Here is a 19,405-nt window from a genome sequence, read left to right as displayed (position 1 = left end):
CTGTGTATTTCAGGTTAATACTTTTAAGCAGTTTTCAGCACGTTTATCTCACTTTATTCTCGTTCTCCTCGGACCTTCGTAGCCATATCACTTGTATAAAATAGGCTGAGATCTAGTGACTGTAAGCTGTGGTCTCAGTGTACAAAGGTAAGCTCTTTTATTTTCTGATTAAAGAGAAAAGTAATAAAAAAATCAATGAACACAACATGCATATATGACAATCATATATGATGTATTGGATCTCTTAGGTCTTATGTCATCACTTTACCTTTAAAATTTTTATGATCTAAATGTAAAATAATTATTTTCAGCATTTGTTTTAATATCCTTGTGATTACTTTCTATTCAAGAAAGACTTCACTTTTGCTGAGTTAAGTGTGTGTATGTGTGTAGAAACTTGTGCTAGAACATATATGTGAACCCCACACACGTACCCGTTTAAATAAAAGAATCCACTGGTGGAAAGAGTTCACCTAAGAAGGTTTCACGTCAGGTCGTTCTTTTGGCCAAAGTGCTGGAATTTCATGAGCAGCAAGATTGGCAGCAGTGCTGACAGGACGGGACCCATTTACATGTAGCTGCTACACAAACTGGGGGTTGAAGTGCCAATTTCTCAGGGAGAGAAACTTCTCTGAGAAATGAAAATCTCTGATCTGTGTTGTATGCCCTAATACAACAGCAGCAAGAAGCCATAAAATAAATAAATAAATAAATAGCAATAGAAAATGAAAAAAAAAACCAAAATATTAAGGTAACTATGGAAAAATATATAATTGAGGTAAGCTAACTATTTGCAGAACCAACTTTGGCAAGACTCAGAATGGTAAAGACCCAGTCTACAGAGACCAAATAGACTTGAGGCAACTCACCTGTCTTTTCTAGGTTAGGTAGCCTGATGATTTATTTCCCACCTTACTCAACCGTCATGGAGTTCACTTAAAAGATGTCAGGGTTAGGCCAAATATTTTAATAAGGATTTGCTTCGTTTAGTGTGTCCCTTAAATGCATTTCGTATGTGTTAGATGTTCTGTGCTAAGGCTGTATTTTATATATAGAGATTAAAATGAATTTTATGTTTTATATTTGTCTCTAAGTAGCAGTTTTCTTTTTATTACTAACTTTGAAGGTTGCTGGAACAACTTTCTTTCCCATACAGCATCTGTATGTATGTTGAATGTGGGTTTGGCATCTATAAACGGTTGTGTGAGGTCTAGCTGACTAGTAGCAAGTACATTCCAGTCCTGATCAAACAGCCGAGTGCCCATTACGTGCCAGGTCCTTCTCTGGGTATTAGCAAAACAGAGGCTGTGCCCACTGGACGCACTTTAAGTCTGAGAGTCTCCTCGTTGGTGGAATTGGGCCTATTATAAATATCCTAGGTTGGGAGGCAAATAATGCATTAGCAGTGTCAAAAGATAATTATTTAATAGTTTATTTATAAATTATTTAATAATACGGCCCTCTGACATCAACTGAAATGGGCATCATTTGGAAATTCACTCATTTTAAATATATCCCTGGCAGTTTTGACAGCCGAAACCAACTCTGGTTTATGTTCATGGACCTCTATTCAAGTAAGTGAACTGAATGAAATGAATAACAAATAACCCCCGTCTTTTTACAGCAGTTTTTATAGTATAGCAAAGAACAAACTGGTTCGTTTAAATATCGATCTCTGTCTCTCTTTTTGTTAATGACAAGTGAGGGGAATTTTACCCATATAATCAGTAATCCAGTGTAACTTCCCTGTTTCTTAGCTCTCATTAATAACTGCAGTAGAGGTCAATTTTCAACAGGGAATTAGGGGAGTGAACTAAGGAGGTTCCCTAGTAATCTAGAGGCAGCAAAACCAGGGACATTAAAGAGCAGTTGAAGCTGAAAACAACCTCCTCTGTGAACGGTCTTCCCATGGAGCTTAAGCCCTTGCCTCCTGGGTGGAGGTGGGGGCGGAGGGTCTGTCTGAAGTCGTCAGGACAAGCAAGGTTGTGTTTTTTCCAAGCTCATACTCTGTAAATGATCGCATGTCATGCTGCCAGTGACCATAGGTTTCTCAGTGTTCCCAGGAGGCCTGGAAGGGAGATGGGTGGTGGGTGAATTCCAACTCCTGCTGAGGTGAGTGGTCTCGCCGTCACCTGCAGAGCATAGAGCTAGTGCTTCTTGCCTGAGCCTCTCCTTTCCTAATAGCATCTTCAGAAAGATACTTTTCAGTCAAAAATTCAAGTGAGTTAGTTGTAAGAATAGATACCCTTTCCCACATTATCATTTTAGGTAGGAGCTAACAGCTTCCATTGATGCTTGAAACAGTGATCTTTGGAGATTTTTAAAAATAGCACCAGAATGCAAATTAGGTTATGTAAGCTTTACAGCACAGCTAGAAATAGGGAAGAGAAACCATGTGGGAATCTGGGCCAAAGAATTTCCCCCCCTCCAGCAAATTCCCGTGGGGCTTCGGAATTAGATGAGTTGATCCACTCAAGTGCTTTGCACTGTTCTTACCCTGGCTGCTGAGGTGACCAAGTACAAGTACAGGAGGGCGGCAAGGCTGTGCTGGCAGGTAGTTGGCAGGTGTGTGGCCTGCTGATTGGGCAGCTGCATTGGTTCTTTAGTGCTGACAGGTTTGGGGTGCTCTCAGGCTTTGGGAGAGGCCTGCCATAGCACCTGGGGGTTAGACGGGAAACACAAGACAAACACTTGGTGTGGAGGTCACTGCAGGTCCATGCTGAAGGAAAACGCCCACTTTTCTGCTGTGGTGGTGAAGTCACTGCCCAGGCTGCTGCCGGGGGTTCATAACATACACTTGCTTTGGGATTTAAGTGTGCCTGGAACTTGAACACCACTGAGCTTAGAATATCAGCCTGCTGATTCCACGTTTCCTCCCAATGCACTAATAAGAAAAAAGTGTGTGTGTGATTACAGCTAACCCCGGAATCTAACACTCAGAGCTTACCAGTGTTTGGCAGGTGGAAAGCAAGTTATTCTAAACCACAGAGAAGAAAGAGGAGACTGGGTGGCATGCTTAGAAGTCTACAGACTCATATGCTTCTCTGAGAAGCATTCCTACAGCTTCTCTTCCAAGTTTGCTTCAACGCTTTGGGGAAAAAAATTTGCACTCATCACCACGAGGCCTCCTTTCTGTCAATTTTAGAAAAAACCCTGTCTATCAGTCTATCTCTATCCATCTAGCCATTTATCTATATCTATAGACGCAATTGGTAAGTTGCTTTTCAGCAAAAGGAGAAATGGGTAGATGGTGAAATTGACGCTATTGGGTTGAATAAAGGATATACATCTTCCTATCCATTTCTGGCTAGCATGTCTGTGGACTTCAGGAGCCGCAGAAGAAAGGTGAGAAGATGCGTCCCTGTCTGTTGGTAGATGAGCCAAGTGGAGAAGACAGATTGAGTTCTGTGATGCTCTAAGGTTATAAAAAGTGTGTAGACCAGGACTGAATGTTAACCTTTTAAGGCAAGTAAGATAGATTTGCATTATAGTCAACAGGCTTTTCTTAAATCTGAGTTACTTGTATAACTAATGACCTGGCAGAAGTTACTCCATCCCTCAGCTGTGGCTGTTTGGTGAAATCATTACCTCCTTGAGTTAAGGTTGAGGGCGGGCCTTTTTTCCTTGACCAATCAGCTGTCAGTATCTTAATTGCTTCGTTGTTCTAAGAGGGTCTTGGTCTTTCTTGGCAGAACTTTCCCGTTCCTGCAAACTGCTGCCTGCTGGTGGGTAGTGTGGAGATTGCCACCATCTGCCCAGGCAACTTAAGCAAGTCTGATTAGCATATCCTAGCTGCAGATGTGTGGTCTGAGGCATGGTTTTTTGCTGCTTATGGGCTGCAGGAGGTAACAGGATTAGCCTGGCTGCTCTGAGGACATTCTCTTAGCACGGCCTAGGAGCCCAGTCTCTCTGCTTTCAGTTTCTCCCTCCGTTGGATCCTTTTATGTGGTTTGGATGAATGGTCTCTCCATTAAAATGTCAGCTAAACGTCCCAGGTAATTAAGTTAACAGTAGCCTTCGATTTAGGCCCTTTGGGCTGTGTGCAGCAGTAGATTGAAGAAGCAGTAAGAGAGAGGGAAGAAGTCAAAATTGGTATCTTGTGTGTCCCAAGCACTTGGACATTCTTTTTAATTCTCACCCAACCTCTGGAGGTGGTATTAGCTGTTATACAGATGCAAAATGAGGCTCAGAGTTAAATGCTAGGGTCAAGAAGAAGCCCAGCTCTGTTCAGTGCCAAAGCCTCTTTCTCCTACCCCGTGCTGTGGATGAAAAGTCCGGAAAGTCTGGGAATGAAGGTTAGGGGTACACTCCTCCCCCCCCCCCCCCCCCCCCCCCCCCCCGCTGCCACAGGAAGGAGGTGTGCCGGCGGGGGTTGGGAGGGGCGGGGCCGCGAGTCTGAATGAAGCTGTGAGGCCTGAGCAGCCTGCCAGGGGCCTTATCCGGTCTTTTGAGGTCATGTCTTCTGAGGTCACAGGCGTCGACGCCCGTCCTAGAAGCCTGAGCTGCAACCTGGGCTCTGTCTTGAGGTCATTTTAGAGCAGGTATCCTGGCCTAAAATAGGGCTATTTTCTTTCAGACCGATTGAAAGAGATTGTTTAACAAACTAGCAAGATAGACTGGAAGACTAAGGTGTGGCTGTATGAACACAGGAAGCTTTTGTATTTGGAGCTTGTTTTTCTGTTTGAGTATCAATGGAAAATTGAGGTACGCTTTCATTTAGCTAATGCTTTCTGAGTACACTCTCTGGCCTGAGGTTGGTCATGGGGGCAGCGTGGAAGATTTGAGCCAGACTCTGAAGGAAGGCTGGTGAGGCTCTGACTGGGTCAGAGGGGCATGGAGGGGCAGCAGCCCAGGTTTGGGGTGGTGCTAAGCGGAGATGGAGGGGTGCAGTTGCTTGTTCTGACTGCCAGGACTATTCCCAGATGGGCCTTGGGGGAAGGCGGCCAGCCCGGCATTTAGGATGCCTGCTTGAGGAGCCCGCTTGGATGGCTGTCGGTGTCTGAATTACTGGTGTGAGGCGCTCTGTAGCACTGGTCTGAGCCCTGCTGCCGCAAACCCTTTCACTAGCCCCTTTGCCAGTGAGTGGCAGCTGGGCGTCTGCTGAGGGGTAGCCACGTGTGGGAGCGGACGCAGAATCCATGAGAGAGGGCTAGCCCTCCTCACCCCAGGTGCTTGCCATCCTTGGCAACTGTCTCTGTTTCCCGAGCCACCGGCCATAATCCTGGAGGGGAACAGAGGAAGGGACCTTCTTTTGAACCCAGGTTGTGCGAGGTCCAGAGCAGTGACCTATGTATGTGTGAGGGAGACCGAGTGCCTGGCCCTGTAGAAGACAGCACGTAGCGAAGCCTGCCCCCAGGCACCGTTTCAGTTCCTGCTCTGCCGTCCATTCTGGAGGAGGAACAGTGAAAAATGGCCATTCCCACGACACAGACAAGGAAATTGAAGGAAATTGAAGCCCAGAGACCGCTCCCAACCACTCAGCTAGTTTGTGGCCAACATTGTGGCTCCTAATCAGGGAGTTTTTACCCACATAGCAGAAAGAACGTTTCTTCTGCTGTTTTTAGAGTTAATAGAAGCTCTTTGGGATGAGATTTGAACTCCACCACAAATGTGGGAATCTAGACATTTTCTCCTTTTACAGATGAGGAAATGGAGGCTTAGACAAAATAACTTGCCCAAAATTATACAGCGAGTAAGTGGCCGAGCCCATCCATTCCGACAGTGCTCTGCTCAGTACTGGCACTTTGTCGTACTAGCCTAGACCGCTGCCTGTCCTGGAGCCCCAAACCTTTCGGCAAGTTTCCTCTTCTCTCTGTGGTGGATTCTACCTACCTTTCTTGGTTTGAAACAAAACAAGCAAAACCCAACTCATCTCTCGCCTCCCTCTCCCCCCATGGGGGAAAAATAGAATCTAGACACCAGGCTCATTCTTTCTCTGGTTCCTTTGGAAGAACTGTTTGTTCACTTGCTCCTGGACAAGGCGACTGACTCGTCAGCTTCGGGCCAAGCAGCCTGTTTTTCTGTGTCAGCTGCACAGTTGGGTCTATTTCCACAGACCGTCCTTTTGTACTGTAACCAAACCCTATAATAAAGTGCAAACCAGTCATTGGCACTGGACAGATCCCAGGGGTTGGACGGTTGGAAGTGTGCTTTCTGCGTTCACCTCACCCCGCTGTGGTTGGCTGTCACCTGTACCTGGCTAGGCTTTCACTGTGTGCTCTAACCAAGTGGGTCACACTCACAGTGACACGTTTCCCCGGGTGCTCTGACGTTGGGATCTCACTGGCCCCTTCCATCATGTGGATGGTCTCAGAAGCTGCTCACCTTCCCAACACCCTTCCTGCCTGTGGAGGCTCCGTTAGGGAAGCGTGGTGGACATCCTCTGGGAGGCGGCACCTGAAGAACTCAGGAAAACTGAAAGCACTTTCAAATGAGATTTATTGAGGCTGGTGAAGGGGAGACCTGGGGAGAACCTGGACCTTTCCATCAGCTCTTTTAAGGGGTTACATTTACTTGTTTTATGTAGCTCCAGAAGGGTAAAAACAGTTACAGGAAGCCAGTTGGGCAATTCGAGCTAACGTGCCTCCCAGGATGGTGGGCTGGGGTGCCCGGGGCAGTGTGGGGAGACGTGTACCCCATGTTAGCACAGTGCTTGAGCAGGAAGCCAGGTGTTAGGCTGGTGTGGAGGAAGTTCCATGGGATGTCGGTTTGGACAGAATGCTGATACGACCACTTCTCCTTTCTTGGGTACATGGATTTCTTGGGAGACATTCACTGTCACCTGCTACTACTTACCAGGCCATGTGTTGGGGGAGAAGGCACAGTTAGAGAAAATGTCAAGATTTTCAGCTTAGACCAGTGAGTAGAAGGTGAAACCACTGACCAAGATGGAGAGCCCGGGAAGAGGGAGTGGAAGCTCAGGGCTGGAACAGAATCAGAGCCGTCTTCTGTGGCTGGGACAGATGGGCAGGAGAGGAGCCAAGCCTGTGAGGAGCCTGACGCAGGGACACGTGCTTAGAGCTGAGTAACGTACAGGGAGTTAGACGGGCTCTGACAGAAGTGGCACAGGCGTCCCACTGAGGCTGGCATCTGAGCTGGGTAGGAGTGTGCCTTGCAAGCTGGTGAGATTTCAAGAAGGGGGCCGTGGTGGCCTTCTTGGGACAGCACAGAGGTCCTTGTTAATGGGAACTGGTCTGGTTCGGAGGATGAAGTGGCAGATGGGATGTTCAGTTTGGGGCCACTTCGTGGAAGGCCTTTCAGTGATTGCTGTCTTCCAAACTGGTGAGAATTCTGGAGGGTTGATTTGGATGGTTGAGTGGGGAATGATTAGAGGCAGGAGGCAGATGAGGGACAGAGGAGGCTGATTGAAGGCGGCAGCAAAGGGATGGAGGCGGGAATGCGGTGTCTTCACAGGCCAGGCTTCTCTCCCAGACTGAGCGGAACGCAACCACATGTGGGAAGGATGGGCCTGCCCAGCCTTCTCCCTGCTGCTGTTCAGGTGGTGACTGAACAGGTGGGCGCTGCTGCTCGGGGCTAAGATGAGGAAGGCGGGGGAAGGGAGGGAGGTGCTGACGGCAGAAGGCGTGACGGCGAGAGGAGTCCCAGTGGAGCGAGGGCCGTGTCCCCTGGGCTAGGAAGTGGGGTTTGGGGGCCCAGCTCTCTTAGGTGGGGCGCTGTGAGCCCCTTTCTTGTGCTCTGGGAAGCGTGTCTTTTAGCAACGGGTAGATAGGTTTGCAGGTTGGTCGGTCAGCATCTTACGCGTTCCTGAGTTTCCTCTCTGCTGGGTTCGCCCCAGGGTGTGGCAGGCCTTCTGCTTTTTCAGACAGTAATGTTTCGGGTTTTATCTGGCAACGGCCGAGCTCATTGGATACAAAGTCTGTCAAGTCTGTACCCAGTGGGAAGGTGTAGACTTGCTTCACAGAGTCCTTTAAGAAGGGAAATACCTGTGATGTTGTAGGATGACTAGAGGATTTGCTTTGGGCCTCGGGTTCATCCTGGGAGGTGGCAGGGACACCCAAGGAGGTCAGCATGGGTTTCTGTACCTGTCTTGGGCTAAAGAGGCAGCTGTCGTTTTGAGCCTTCAAGGTGGAGCTATGAAAGGTCACAGGTGCAGAGACTCGGATCCCAGCAGCCTTGGGGGGCAGCCAGAACCCCAGGGACAGGTGTCTCTCACTGTAAGTGGCCTTGTATGTTTACCCCAGTGGGCCATACAGATGTCACCTTTTTTGTGGAAATATATGGGAACACTGCCTTAGACGTGGTGTTGGCAAACTTTTTCTGTAAAGGGCCAGACAGTAAGTCTTTGGCCTTGTGGACCATTCGCTCTGTCACAGCTACACAGCTCTCTCGTCGGAGCGGAAGAGCAGCCAGATGGTGCGTGAACAGACTAGCGTGGCTGTGATCCAACAAATTCTACTTACGGAAACAGGTCCTGGGCCATATTCTGCCAACCTCTGCCTGAGACTGTGGCGATTACTCAGCTTTGGCTTAATTCTGACTGGAAACTTCCTCCTGGCTGCTGCTCAGACTCATCCATCTTCCCGAACCTCTGCTCTGCGTGAGCCCTAAGGATGAGGAAGGTGTCTGCCCAGGAGGACTTCAGGTTTTGAGTGAAGTGGGCACTGGGAGAGCAGGTGGCTGAAGAGTGAAATACAGAGCAGGGCTCAGGAGTCCACGGTGACGGGGGCCCTGAGAAAGGCTGAGGGTCCATCAGGAGAGCCCAAGAGGTGGCAGCTTGAGGAGGAATACGCCCAGATGGGAAGGGTGCGCTGAACACAGACCTGTACACAGTGCGCAGGCACGCCGGGCGCAGTCTGTGAGGGGCCATGGGGCATGGTGGTCACTCACTCGCGGTGGGAGCCAGCGAGGGTTGTGCTCAGGAAGGTGAAGGGATCAGAGATGCATTTGTACACTGTCACTCTGGTCGTGGACGACCAGGTCTGTGGTTACAAATGGTACCTTTCAGTTTAGTCTGGACTTTTTAGCCAAGGGTTTGGTTACTGTCGGTGTTAAGAGTGGAAAAGAGAGGGCCCCGAGTTGCGTGGGTTTTCTGGCCACTGGCTCTAGGGGGCCACTGAGTGCCACACCTTTTTGACATGCAGAACTTGATAAAATCTTCCGGTCTTTTCTCTTGCTGTGCTGAAGGCCATCTAACACGCCTAGGCAGATGAAACATTGTGTCTCAAATCTAATTTTGGCTGGGGCCTTGGTGTGGGAGGGTAAAAAGTGCTGGGGGAAGAAGCCCATCCCTTGCTTCCAAATGGAGTCTCGTGTCTGGAAGGCTTCAGGGGGCAGCTGGGCTTCCTCCCGCCCCGTGGCCAGCACACAGGGCAGGGCAGGGCAGGCCTTCAGACAAGGATCTGTGCCCTCAGGCAGCCTGTGAAGCGTGAGGTAAGATGCAGTTATCACACGCATCCGCCGCTGGGCACAGCTGGGGCAACGAGGAAACCCTCAGTGTATATAGTGCTTCCTCCTCACACAGTACTTCTGCTCAGAGGTTTCTGGGTAGGTGAAGGGAGCTACTGCTGACCGAGCATCAGTGAGGTGCCGACACTGTCCCCGAATGCGCGGGAGTCGGAGGGGTGTATGCTCGTGTGCAGTGAAGGACCACTGGGGCCTGGAGAAAGAGGCCCAACACGAGTGATGCGAGTGCCTGCACAGGTAGTTTGATTGGGGGCAGGTGAGGGTCACACAGCTCAGAGGGGAAGGCACCTGCCCACGGCCCCAACTCCACGCAGCCTGCAGACACTGGTCCTCTGGGACCGAGTCAGAAGTTGAGGGGCCAGGCGCTGCCCTGAGCACCGGGCAGGCAGACGGGGAAGGGTGCCTGGGTAGGAGAGCACTGGCACCGCACGGAACTGGCCACTGCCTGCTCTGGAGTGCGGGTGTCTTGTCGTTGCTAGAATCAGGTGAGGGTTATGGAAGGAAGTCATCTGACAAGTTGTGCTTCGGAGGCAGTGTTGGTCGGGCTCCCTCTCGTGTGAGATGTGGCCCTGGATTTTGCTGCTTGGTCTGTCTCTTTTGGGGGCGCTCTCAGGTCTGACAGTAGGTGGGTCACTTCTGAGGTCTGAGGAGCACTCCTTGTGTTTTCTCGGGGTGCTTCTGGGCTGGGGGAGAAAGGACAGAGGCGTGCGTGGCCTGGGTGGACGGGGCCTGGCTGGGGCGCCCGCCCTGTGCCTGCACCCTCACCGAGGTCCCTGTCAGTCGGGCCTGAGGCACCTCTGAGCCTGAGGCCTTTGCCCTCAGCGGTCATCGGCCCAGTGCCACCTGTCTCACTTTCCTGCTTAGGGAAACATGGTCAGAGGGGTCTTTTTGAGTTTTAAATATTTCTGCTGTTCTGGGATGTCAGAGTCTTTTTGTTAATGGAAGTGAATGAAGGCTAGGGCTCGGCGCTTTGGGTAACGAAGGCGCCTGTCTCAGAAGTCCCTTCTCCGCTTGTGATTTAGCAGGTTGGTTCTACGTGTCTGGCCTCTTTCCCCCCTTTCTGGGCTGAGCACTGCTCCTCACAAACACCCCTTGGGCTTAAGGAGCTTTGCTCTGGAGGCTCAGTGACCCCGTGACTCGTTTCCTTGGTGCAGTCGTGTCCGTCTCCAAGCCTCATGAGCAGATCTTCTCAGCGATCCCTGTGCTGGGGCCCTGACCCCCGACGTCGTGATGACGGCCCCGTGGCTTGATTCGGAATTTAGGTCCCGTCACTCTGTCACCCATGTGCCACCATTAGACGCATCCCTTTTCCTGACGGCATCTCATGCACCAGCCCTGCGCTGTCAAGAGGGGTTCACAGAGCAGCGCCTGTGCCCCGCTCGGCCTCCATCCTCGCGGTGGGCTCTGTGGGAGGTGGCTTAGTGCCTAGAAACTCCACGGGCGCCAAACTACAGGCATCCTCAGGCCCCAAGCGGGGGCCCTCCCCTCTGCCCACCCGGGAATCAGGCCTGATTCCTGGCTCTGGCTGTCTTGTGAGCTGTCGCCACTTCCTTTTCAGGGCCTTGAGGGGGCAAAGTGAAGGCGTGTTCCTCTTGTCTTCTAATGAGTCCTTCCTTGGGCGACTTCAGCTTTTCGCAGTGCTTATCGTGTTTTCCCCACAAGATCTCTGAACTCAGGCCTTTCACCAGGGACCCATCTGCGGGCCTGTCCCTTTGATCTCTGTTAGTGGCTGGTTGGGGGCCCAGCTACATCTTGAGGAGAAGACAGGTCTCTTGTACCCTAATCGGGGTGAGGGCACATCCAGGAATAGTGAGGCCGACGGCCCTGGTCCCAAGGGTGCTCGTGGCTGTGTGGGCCAGGAAAGGGGCTGGGTTCACCCTGTTAGCCCTCAGCCCACGCGTGCCTCATCTCCCTGCTGAGAGTATTCCCGGAGAGGGGGCCTGTAAGACTTGCTTCTCACCCACTGCAAGGAGAACTCTGTCTGGGAGGGAGGCAGCCAGTCTAGACCCCGAGCCCTGGGCTGCTGCAGGAGGTGGCCTGGAGAAGCTGAGTCTAGTTCCCTACGGCACGGTTTGCATATGGCATTGGACTCCTGGCTGTATCTTACTCTCATTCTGGTTTTGTGATGGCCAAGGTAGTTTTTAGAAATCTATTTAAAATATCTATCTGTATCTATTTACTGTGTTTTTCTGAATACGCGAGTGTAAATAGTATAATTTGCAAAGTCCTTGGCAATAACTTGTGTATTATGTTAAAAAACTTTGGAAACTGCGACCACCATGGATTGTCCTTCCCCTCGGGCAATGATTCCATGTAGAACTCTGAACTCGCACCCTTCAGCGTGGTTGAAGCAGCAGCCTGCATGTGTGGACTGTCACCAGTGCCTCGCCCAGGGACGATGCCTGGCCTTCGCCACAGGGACTTGTGCCACCCCGACTCCCACAGGCAGCGCCCACACTGGGCACCTTCGCACTGACTGTTGGACTCTGCCATAGACTGACCCTCTTGTCTGGCTGCTGCAGTTTGTCTGTAATGCCCTGACATGTTGCATTTCCCCCATTTGGATGAATAAAAATAAAAGCTTCTGTCTTAAGCAGCAATGGGCTGAACTGTCCTGTGTGGACCTTCTCTGGTTCCGTGAAGGCTCTGACTGATGAAAGGGGTCAGGTGCACGGCCACTTTCCTGGCACTTAAGACTCTGGCTCAGGACCTTCCCTTCATGCCAAGGGATGAGGGGCCAAGACCTGATTTCTCTGTATGGTCCTCTCTGCTAATGGTACAGAAAGTTGACACAAGCTGAAACTGTTAACCCAGCACAGTGAGTGGTGAGCTATGGGTGCTGACCAGGGCTGTTCACACAACCTCACTCGTCATCCTCACACCTGTTCCCAGCATGGGCACTGCCCAGACATTACAGACCCCGACTCTAAGGCTCAGAGGTAAAGGGACATGCCCAGGAAGGAGAGCTTCCAAATGGCAGCAGCAGTTGGAATCCAAAGCTAAGCTCTTCCTACTGCTGCTCCCTCGTCAGGTTCTGTGTCCTCGAAGCCCAAGACCACAGTGCCACCCTCCAGGTAAGCCGAGAGCTGTGGGCAAAGGCACAGGTGTTCCTGCCTCACTTGGTAACTCAGGGCTCACCTTCGCCCTGCACCCCATCAGTTTGGATTTACAACTGGCTGAAAGAACAGCCGGCCAGGCCCACTGCTGCTCCCAGCCCATGCCCAGGCCGGCCCTGGTTGGGGAGCCAGGCCAGGCCTTTTTGCTCTTGGGTCCTAGAGGAGATGGTGGTACCTGGTAGAAAAGACTGAAATCCTAGCTGTTGTGATCAGAGGCTCACAAGCCTTTCATTCATCCTTACTTTCGAATCTGAGAATAACAGCACTTAACTTAGAGGGTGTTCTGACGACTGGAGGGAGAACACCATGTGGGAAGAGTCCAGAACTTGACAGTAAGTAGCTGAGCAACCCCTAGGCGCCAGGCACTGACCCCGCTGCACAGATAAGGGGAAGAATGCGGAAAGGTTCAGCGTCTCGCCAAAGTGAGGTGTGTTTCCATGGTGGCCTGGAACCCAGCAGTGAAGTGCTATGAGCTTCTACCCACCTGCTGCCTCTGTGGGCATCTTCTAGCAGCGGCCCAGCTGGTCATGGGGAGTTACCGACGTGGGCCAGGAACCTCTCTATTGCCGTTTCTTCACCTATAAAACGGGGGAAGGGTAGAGAACTCAGCGCTCAGCCGTGCTGTTCGGGAGCGAGTGCCTCAGCCTCAGTGTTCCTGCTCCCCCCAACCCCCAAGGTGAGTCAGGACCAGGCAGCGCCCTGAGCAATGCAGCACTGGGGTCCTTGAATCATTCAGCGGACTGATGACGATACAGGCTCTGAGGACCCCTGTCCCCTACTCACTCCCCTCGGTCAGCTGGTTTTCTCAACCGTCTCAGCTCCGCTCCGAGCCAGCTGGGAGTGGTGGTCTGGGCTTCTTTTTAGCTCCGGTGGATTTTCCTTTTCTTCACTGTCTCACTGCTCATTGCTGTCACTGGGACTTCCTCAGCAGCCCTGGGAGACTTTTAAGCAGATGCCTCGTTTCCACTGTTGAGCTGTCGAGCTGTCGTCTCCTTTCCCCTGAGAGTTATTAACAAGGCTTAAGATGAGCTCCGTTTTGGCAGGGCCCGCGTGACAGTCCACTCCGACTGCCATGTGTTTCCACTGACCTTGTGAGCAGCCAAGGTCAGAACCAGGACCTGAGTTTCCCAGCGTGAAGCCGTGAGCTTCCTTCCAGTTTCCTCCAAGCCTCTACCCGCCACTTCCCTTCGCAACCAGGCTTAAAATCTACACTTGCTCCCCTTCCTCCTCGCACCCCACTGCACCCCACCCTGAGCGCCAGCGACTGCCCAGTCACCAAATCCAGGAGCCTTGGGTCCGGGTCCGCCCTCACCCGAGGTGACACGCGCTCATCCTCCCGTCTGCGTGTCACCAGAGCCGCACTTCCTGCTCCACGTCCTCTCTCTTCCCCCGGCAAAGGCAGTTGCTCGGCCTCCATGTAGCTTAACCTGTACATGCCCTGGGCCGTCTTACCCACTCTCCTGGCTTCAGCTTACACGCCAGAGCAGGGCTTCTCCACTAGGGGTGCCCACCCCCGGCCCCGGGAACATTTGCCAGTATCTGAAGACATTTTTGGTTGTGACAGTCGGTGGTGGGGTATGCTACTGACATCTAGTAGAGGCCCGGAGTGCTGCAAACAGCTATATTGCGCAGGACGGTCCCCACGACAGACTTATTAATAGTGTCAAGGACCCGAAACCCTCTGGTGGACATGGCCGCACAATTCCCGAGTTTAGGATGGACACCTCCAACCTCTATTTCCCAGACAATCTCAAATCCATACATTCAAAGCTCAATTTATCCTCCAAGCCACTACCCCTTTCCTCCCCTTTCTCTCACCAAGTTGCATCGACTCTCCAGGAATTTTCCTCCAATCTGGCCTCCCTATGCTGTCACCTCTCCTCAGACTCGAACCTTCTGAATCTTTCCTTCTAAAGGATGAACAAGGAAGCCCCCAAAACTGGCTGCACACTCCCGTGGTTCCTCTTGCCCGTCCTCCTCCTCGGCCTGGACGGCCCGGCCGTTCGTCTCCCAGGGCTCTGCCTCGGTGGCCAGTGCTAACAACGCTTTCCCACAAGAGCGTTGTCTTGTGTCTGGATCCAGCAAAAACCCTTGTCGTCAGTGCGAAAAACTGTCACTACTACTTTGTGTCCCTCGCAGTTACACGTGGCTGCCTGGCCCCCACAGGCTCCCATGCCAGCACTTAGCGTATAGCTGCAATTATTGTTAGTCTGGGTCTCCACATAACTAGGGGACCACCGCAGAGCAGGACCCCGTCTATCTGTCACGTTGGCCTGTGCCCCGAGGCGGACTGGTCCGTGGACTCCTTTGTCTGGGCCTGAGTACAGAGTGCAGGGTGGGCATTTCTGCTGCGCCCCCGTGGGACTGGAAAAGCCTAGAAAAGCTGTCCTGGACTTCTGCCCCAGCTGGCCAGGAATGGGGACCCTAGAAATACTGCCCACCAGCCTGTGAGTGGCAAAGGGATCCCCACTGTGCTCCGGAGCCCCTGCCATGGCCCAGACCCCTTGGTAGGCACTGGGCCAGCTTCAGGGTGGGCTCACCACCTTCCTTCTCCGTGGCCAGCACCTCAACCCACTTGCATCCACAGGCTGGGTGTAGAGGGGGTCCCGGAGGGCAGGTCGAGAAGAGAGGGGAACCGTAGGGTTGGGGAAGCACTGCTCTCCTTCCTGTTGCAGAGAAGAGGGCAGCCTCATCCCCACGTGCAGGGCTCTGGGGGGACCAGTGAGCAGAACGGGCCACCACTTCCAGGTCTAGCAGACTGTACCGACCCCCGGCACTGGCACTGCCCTTCTGCTCTCTAGCGGCTTCCCCTGCACATTCACTTTTGGGGCCCGAATTCCCTCTCCCAGCTCTGCCTGCTGAGATCTTTTGTCATTTAAGGCCTAACTATACCCTTCCCTCTCCTATGCAATTTCCCTAAACCTCAAAACACACCGAGTACCTCACCGCTGTGGCCGCAGCACTTTATTTCTCCGAGCGGGGAGTGCTCACGAGGGAGGCGCAGGCAGCAGCCGCCCAGGGACAGAGCCTGTGTGTGTCGCACCGCATGCGGCCTTACTAAGTGTCTGGGTGGCTGGAGGTGCTTACACACCCATCTGAGGGCACGCAGGATGGTCGTCTCTGGCTGCTTGTGGGAGGGGCAGGAGCACATAATGATGAAACTGGCTCTTACAAGCAATGCTGTTTGTACCAAAATATTTAATGAATATGCTGTTAAAATAAAACCAACAGAAGAAAGAGCAATACAATTTTACTGGTTTATATTTCAGTTCATAAAGTTAACACACTGGAACTACCCTAGCACAATGCCCACACACCTCGTTTCAGATGGGCTTACAGCTGGTTTGGTGACTGAACAAGAAAGACACAAAGTGGTAGAGGGGTGGTCTGGGGGCTGCCACCTGTCACCCCCTCATCACAGACGACCTCAGCCAGTGTCAGAACAGCCAATGGAAAAAGATGCAAAACAACCCAAGTGTCTTATATACAAACCAGTGCCTCGTATGGCCAGCTACCTCCACACTGCACACGGGGAGGACGATGAAACCATCTGCAAGACAGCCTGTCAGCGTATCACCATATAAATTAAAAGTCCAAGTTTTTTTTTCTTTTTTTCTTTTTTTTTTTAAAGGTGCTAAAAGCCCCATTCCGTAGTTTTGGAGTAAGAACTTGCAGCCCATCAGAACAGCAAGGTTTGCACCCAGCCACACTCCAGGGAGGGCCCAGGCCAGCAGGAGAGGGTCTCGCTCGGCATGTGTGTCCCACACACACTCACATGTACACAAACAAACCCCGCTCACTGTCTTTCTTACTTAGATAACCTGTCGTGGAAAACACCAGGAGTCTGGAAATGAGGGGGTCTTCACAGCTCTCATAATGGCAGGAGGAGAGCAGAACCCAACAAGCCTTGAGTGAAATTAAGTGCCCAGATAACCACAGTCCTGTTCTGGGTTAAACACTGTCATTTGGGGGCATGTGGGAAAGATATTTACACGCGCACGCGCGGCAGACATGACACATTGAGCAAAATAAGATTTGTCCACGTGATGATTGCTCCAGTCTCAATCGAGTCACCCTCCCCCACCCTGTGAAGTCACTTTGGCAGCTAACACTAAAAAAAAAGAGGAACTAGGAGAGTTGCATAGAATTGATCAGAAATGTGAATAATGTCAAACCAAACACCTGTGCATCATATAGTTTAACAAAACTAGGTGGCTTCAATGACAACCATGAAACCCTCCTATTTAAAACAAAGTGCTTCTCCATATCTACCTGAAGGACCCCCTGCTGGCACTGAAATTAAGAATTAGGAGTTACTGATCCCCTGCCCCACCCCACCCCAATATATATATATAATATGTATATTTAAAAAAAGATTAAAGGTTTAGAAAAAAACCAACAGCCTGGAAGGATCCCCCAACTCGGATGTCCCCTCAGCCAGTGGGCTGGGCGAGGCGCTGCCCTGCACTGGGGAGAGCCTGGCGGGCACCCCAAGGAGTGACTGCAGAGTGTGTCCAGAGCCGCTGTGGGCTAGCAAGCCTGTTAGTGTCAGTGGTTAGGAGAGCCTTACCCCAGAGGCCGCCTGTTCATGAGCTCTGGTCCAACGACCTACCAATAGCTTCTATGAGTCTGACTTAGGTACATTCTGGTCCTGGGACATGTCACAGAATCACACGTGGCCAAAGAAGGCAACAAAAGGCGTCGTGCTTTCTGACGGTGTATGCATGCGGCGGCGGCTCTCAGCACGTCTCCTTCCCTTGCACCCCGGTTGCCGTCTTTATGGAGCTCAGCGTGCGGTTAAACCATGTCTTCTTGGCTGCCTGCACCTCGTTAAGTGCGAGGCCCAAATGGTGCTCCAAGTCCTGCAAGAGGGACAACGTACGTGAGGACGCTGGATCCAGTGTCAATGACGTTGCCTCCCCAGAGCTGAGCCAAGACCAGAATTCGGTCTGTTTACTCTTGAGAGGCCTCTGCTCCCCCCCGCCCCCGTCTCAAACTGGCACAGAAAGATCTGGACTGCCTAAGCGGTGGGATCTTTGTTAGTTAAGACCTCATTTCCTGCCTAGTCTGTGTATTACAACCGCCTCCTGAATGAGCTTCTGGCTCTGTCGCCCACCCACTGCACACAGGTGGACAGCGCTATGCTCTAGTGAAGACGGCATCACTCATTTCCAGAAGGAACCTTTAAAGTCGAGACTCCCTAGCAAGGCATCTGAGAGGCTTCAGTGTGGCCCACAGACTCTCTTCTGGCTCAGCGCCCACTCCCCCCGGCCCCCTGCTTCCTGACGTTCCTCACTGGGCAAGCCCTCTCCTCCCTCTGTGCCCAGCATGCCAACCCCACCCCCCAGGAACGCTCACTGTTCTTCCTCTTCTGCGGCTGTGACCCCTGTTCATTCTGACCACAGTTCAGACACTGCTGCCGTGGCGACGCCTTTCCTGACTGTCCTGGACCGTCACACAAGCCGTGTCTTAAGCTTTGCAGCCCTAGCACCTACAGCGGCCTGGCAGTCAGAGCCCCAGTGAATATGTGCGAGGTAGGAGACCGGGTCCTAAGCTTTACTCCTGAACTTGGTTCCACCTTCAAACAGTGCTTACTGCCTACCTGTGCTCAGTATTGGTGCTGACGGAACTAGCCATGCAGTGAAGATGAGCAAAATAAGCCCCAATTTCATCAGGAATGGAGGATCAGATCATCAGATGGTAGTCCAAAGTCACAAAGCTACGGCAGTTAAGTGATCAGAGCTGGGACATGAACGCGGGCATTTATGACGCCCTCTGACTGGGCTCAATCCTTTCTGTGTATCGTATCTTTAGTCCTCAGGGCAAACTACGAGACAGGGACCCTCATCATCTCCACTTGCAGAAGAGGAACCTGAAGTGTAAAGAGGTTACTAACTAACGAAGGTCAAAGAATCTGATGGTGCAGCTGGGATTTCAAAGGATGTGTTTTCTGCTCCACCAAAAAGATTCCAAGCTTGATGGATAACTCAGTATGAAAAAGTCTAATCCTTAGGATAGGCCAAATACTAATTAAACATGCACTGGTAAAAAACAAGTTATGGGCTTCTTCCTGTGGGGATTATGCTCAAAGTTTAAAAGGGAAAAGAATCCCAAACCGTAGGGATCATGCCTGGGCTTCCAGCCCACACCAGGCAATCCCTCCCCCGTGGGTCCTGGCGGCCATGGCTGTTACCTGTATCTTACACTCAGCTTCCACCAACTGCAGCTTGGTCTGTGCCAGTTCTAGTTCCATCTCTCTCAGCTGGTTCTTGAGTGTCTCCTTCTCTTCATCTGTGTCCTCATCTAAAACGTCCTTCGCTGAGCTGATGCCCTTTACGCGCCCTTCTTTGTTGAAAAATTCCCGGCAGCGCTCACAGTCATCCACTTTTTGCTGAAATTGAATGTCAGATGTGAAGAGACAAAGAGGAGAAACTGGCCCGTTAGGAAGGTGTGAGCATCTCCTTTCTGGGGGGCCAAGAGAAGGTTTCTCAGTTGAGCACTACAGCTTCTGAAAATCTACCTTCTCTTTGTAAACTGGCAGACGGCCTATTGGAAAAGCCAGCTGGTATTTCATAGTGAAAGCGAGAAAAATATTCTTGTGTCTTGATCCAGTAATTTCACATCTGGGAACCTCAGCTAAAACAATGAAGAAGCAGTGACTAGATTTATGCACAAGGATTTTCACTGCAGAATTAGAGGTAAGGAAAATAGGGAAGGGATAAACCATCCAACACCTGGGAGAAATTCAATATACTGTGGAAGAAGCCTCTAAAAAGTTCTTGAGGAATTTTTCATAACACAGTAAAATGGTTAAATGATGGGTGAACTGAGACAGAAAAATGTATACATATAGTATGGTTACAAAT

The 19,405-nt window shown here is 51.4% G+C and overlaps 2 protein-coding genes across 4 annotated transcripts in view; one reads left to right on the top strand and one right to left on the bottom strand.

Annotated features, from left to right (window-relative positions):
* The window catches only part of STRBP (spermatid perinuclear RNA binding protein), a 135,149-nt gene extending 123,130 nt beyond the window's left edge, over positions 1–12,019 (top strand). Inside the window, exon 18 of the mRNA XM_033123890.1 lies at positions 14–12,019. Coding sequence (XP_032979781.1) covers positions 14–18 — 5 coding nt within the window. The 3' untranslated portion in view covers positions 19–12,019. The remainder of the gene's footprint in view (positions 1–13) is intronic.
* Positions 12,020–15,717: 3,698 nt separating this feature from the next.
* RABGAP1 (RAB GTPase activating protein 1) overlaps positions 15,718–19,405 on the bottom strand; it is a 145,172-nt gene continuing 141,484 nt past the window's right edge. For 2 of the 3 annotated variants that reach the window (XM_033122372.1, XM_033122374.1), the window contains 2 exons: positions 18,733–18,930; positions 16,928–17,401 (listed from right to left, as the gene is read on the bottom strand). In XM_033122372.1, coding sequence (XP_032978263.1) covers positions 17,279–17,401; positions 18,733–18,930 — 321 coding nt within the window. In that variant the 3' untranslated portion in view covers positions 16,928–17,278. Of the gene's footprint in view, positions 17,402–18,732; positions 18,931–19,405 lie in introns of all 3 variants that reach the window. The other variant, XM_033122373.1, reaches the window with a different exon arrangement.

This window comes from Rhinolophus ferrumequinum, chromosome 12, assembly GCF_004115265.2.
Source record: "Rhinolophus ferrumequinum isolate MPI-CBG mRhiFer1 chromosome 12, mRhiFer1_v1.p, whole genome shotgun sequence".
NCBI lineage: Eukaryota > Metazoa > Chordata > Mammalia > Chiroptera > Rhinolophidae > Rhinolophus > Rhinolophus ferrumequinum.
This window is presented reverse-complemented; position numbering and strand designations above follow the sequence as displayed.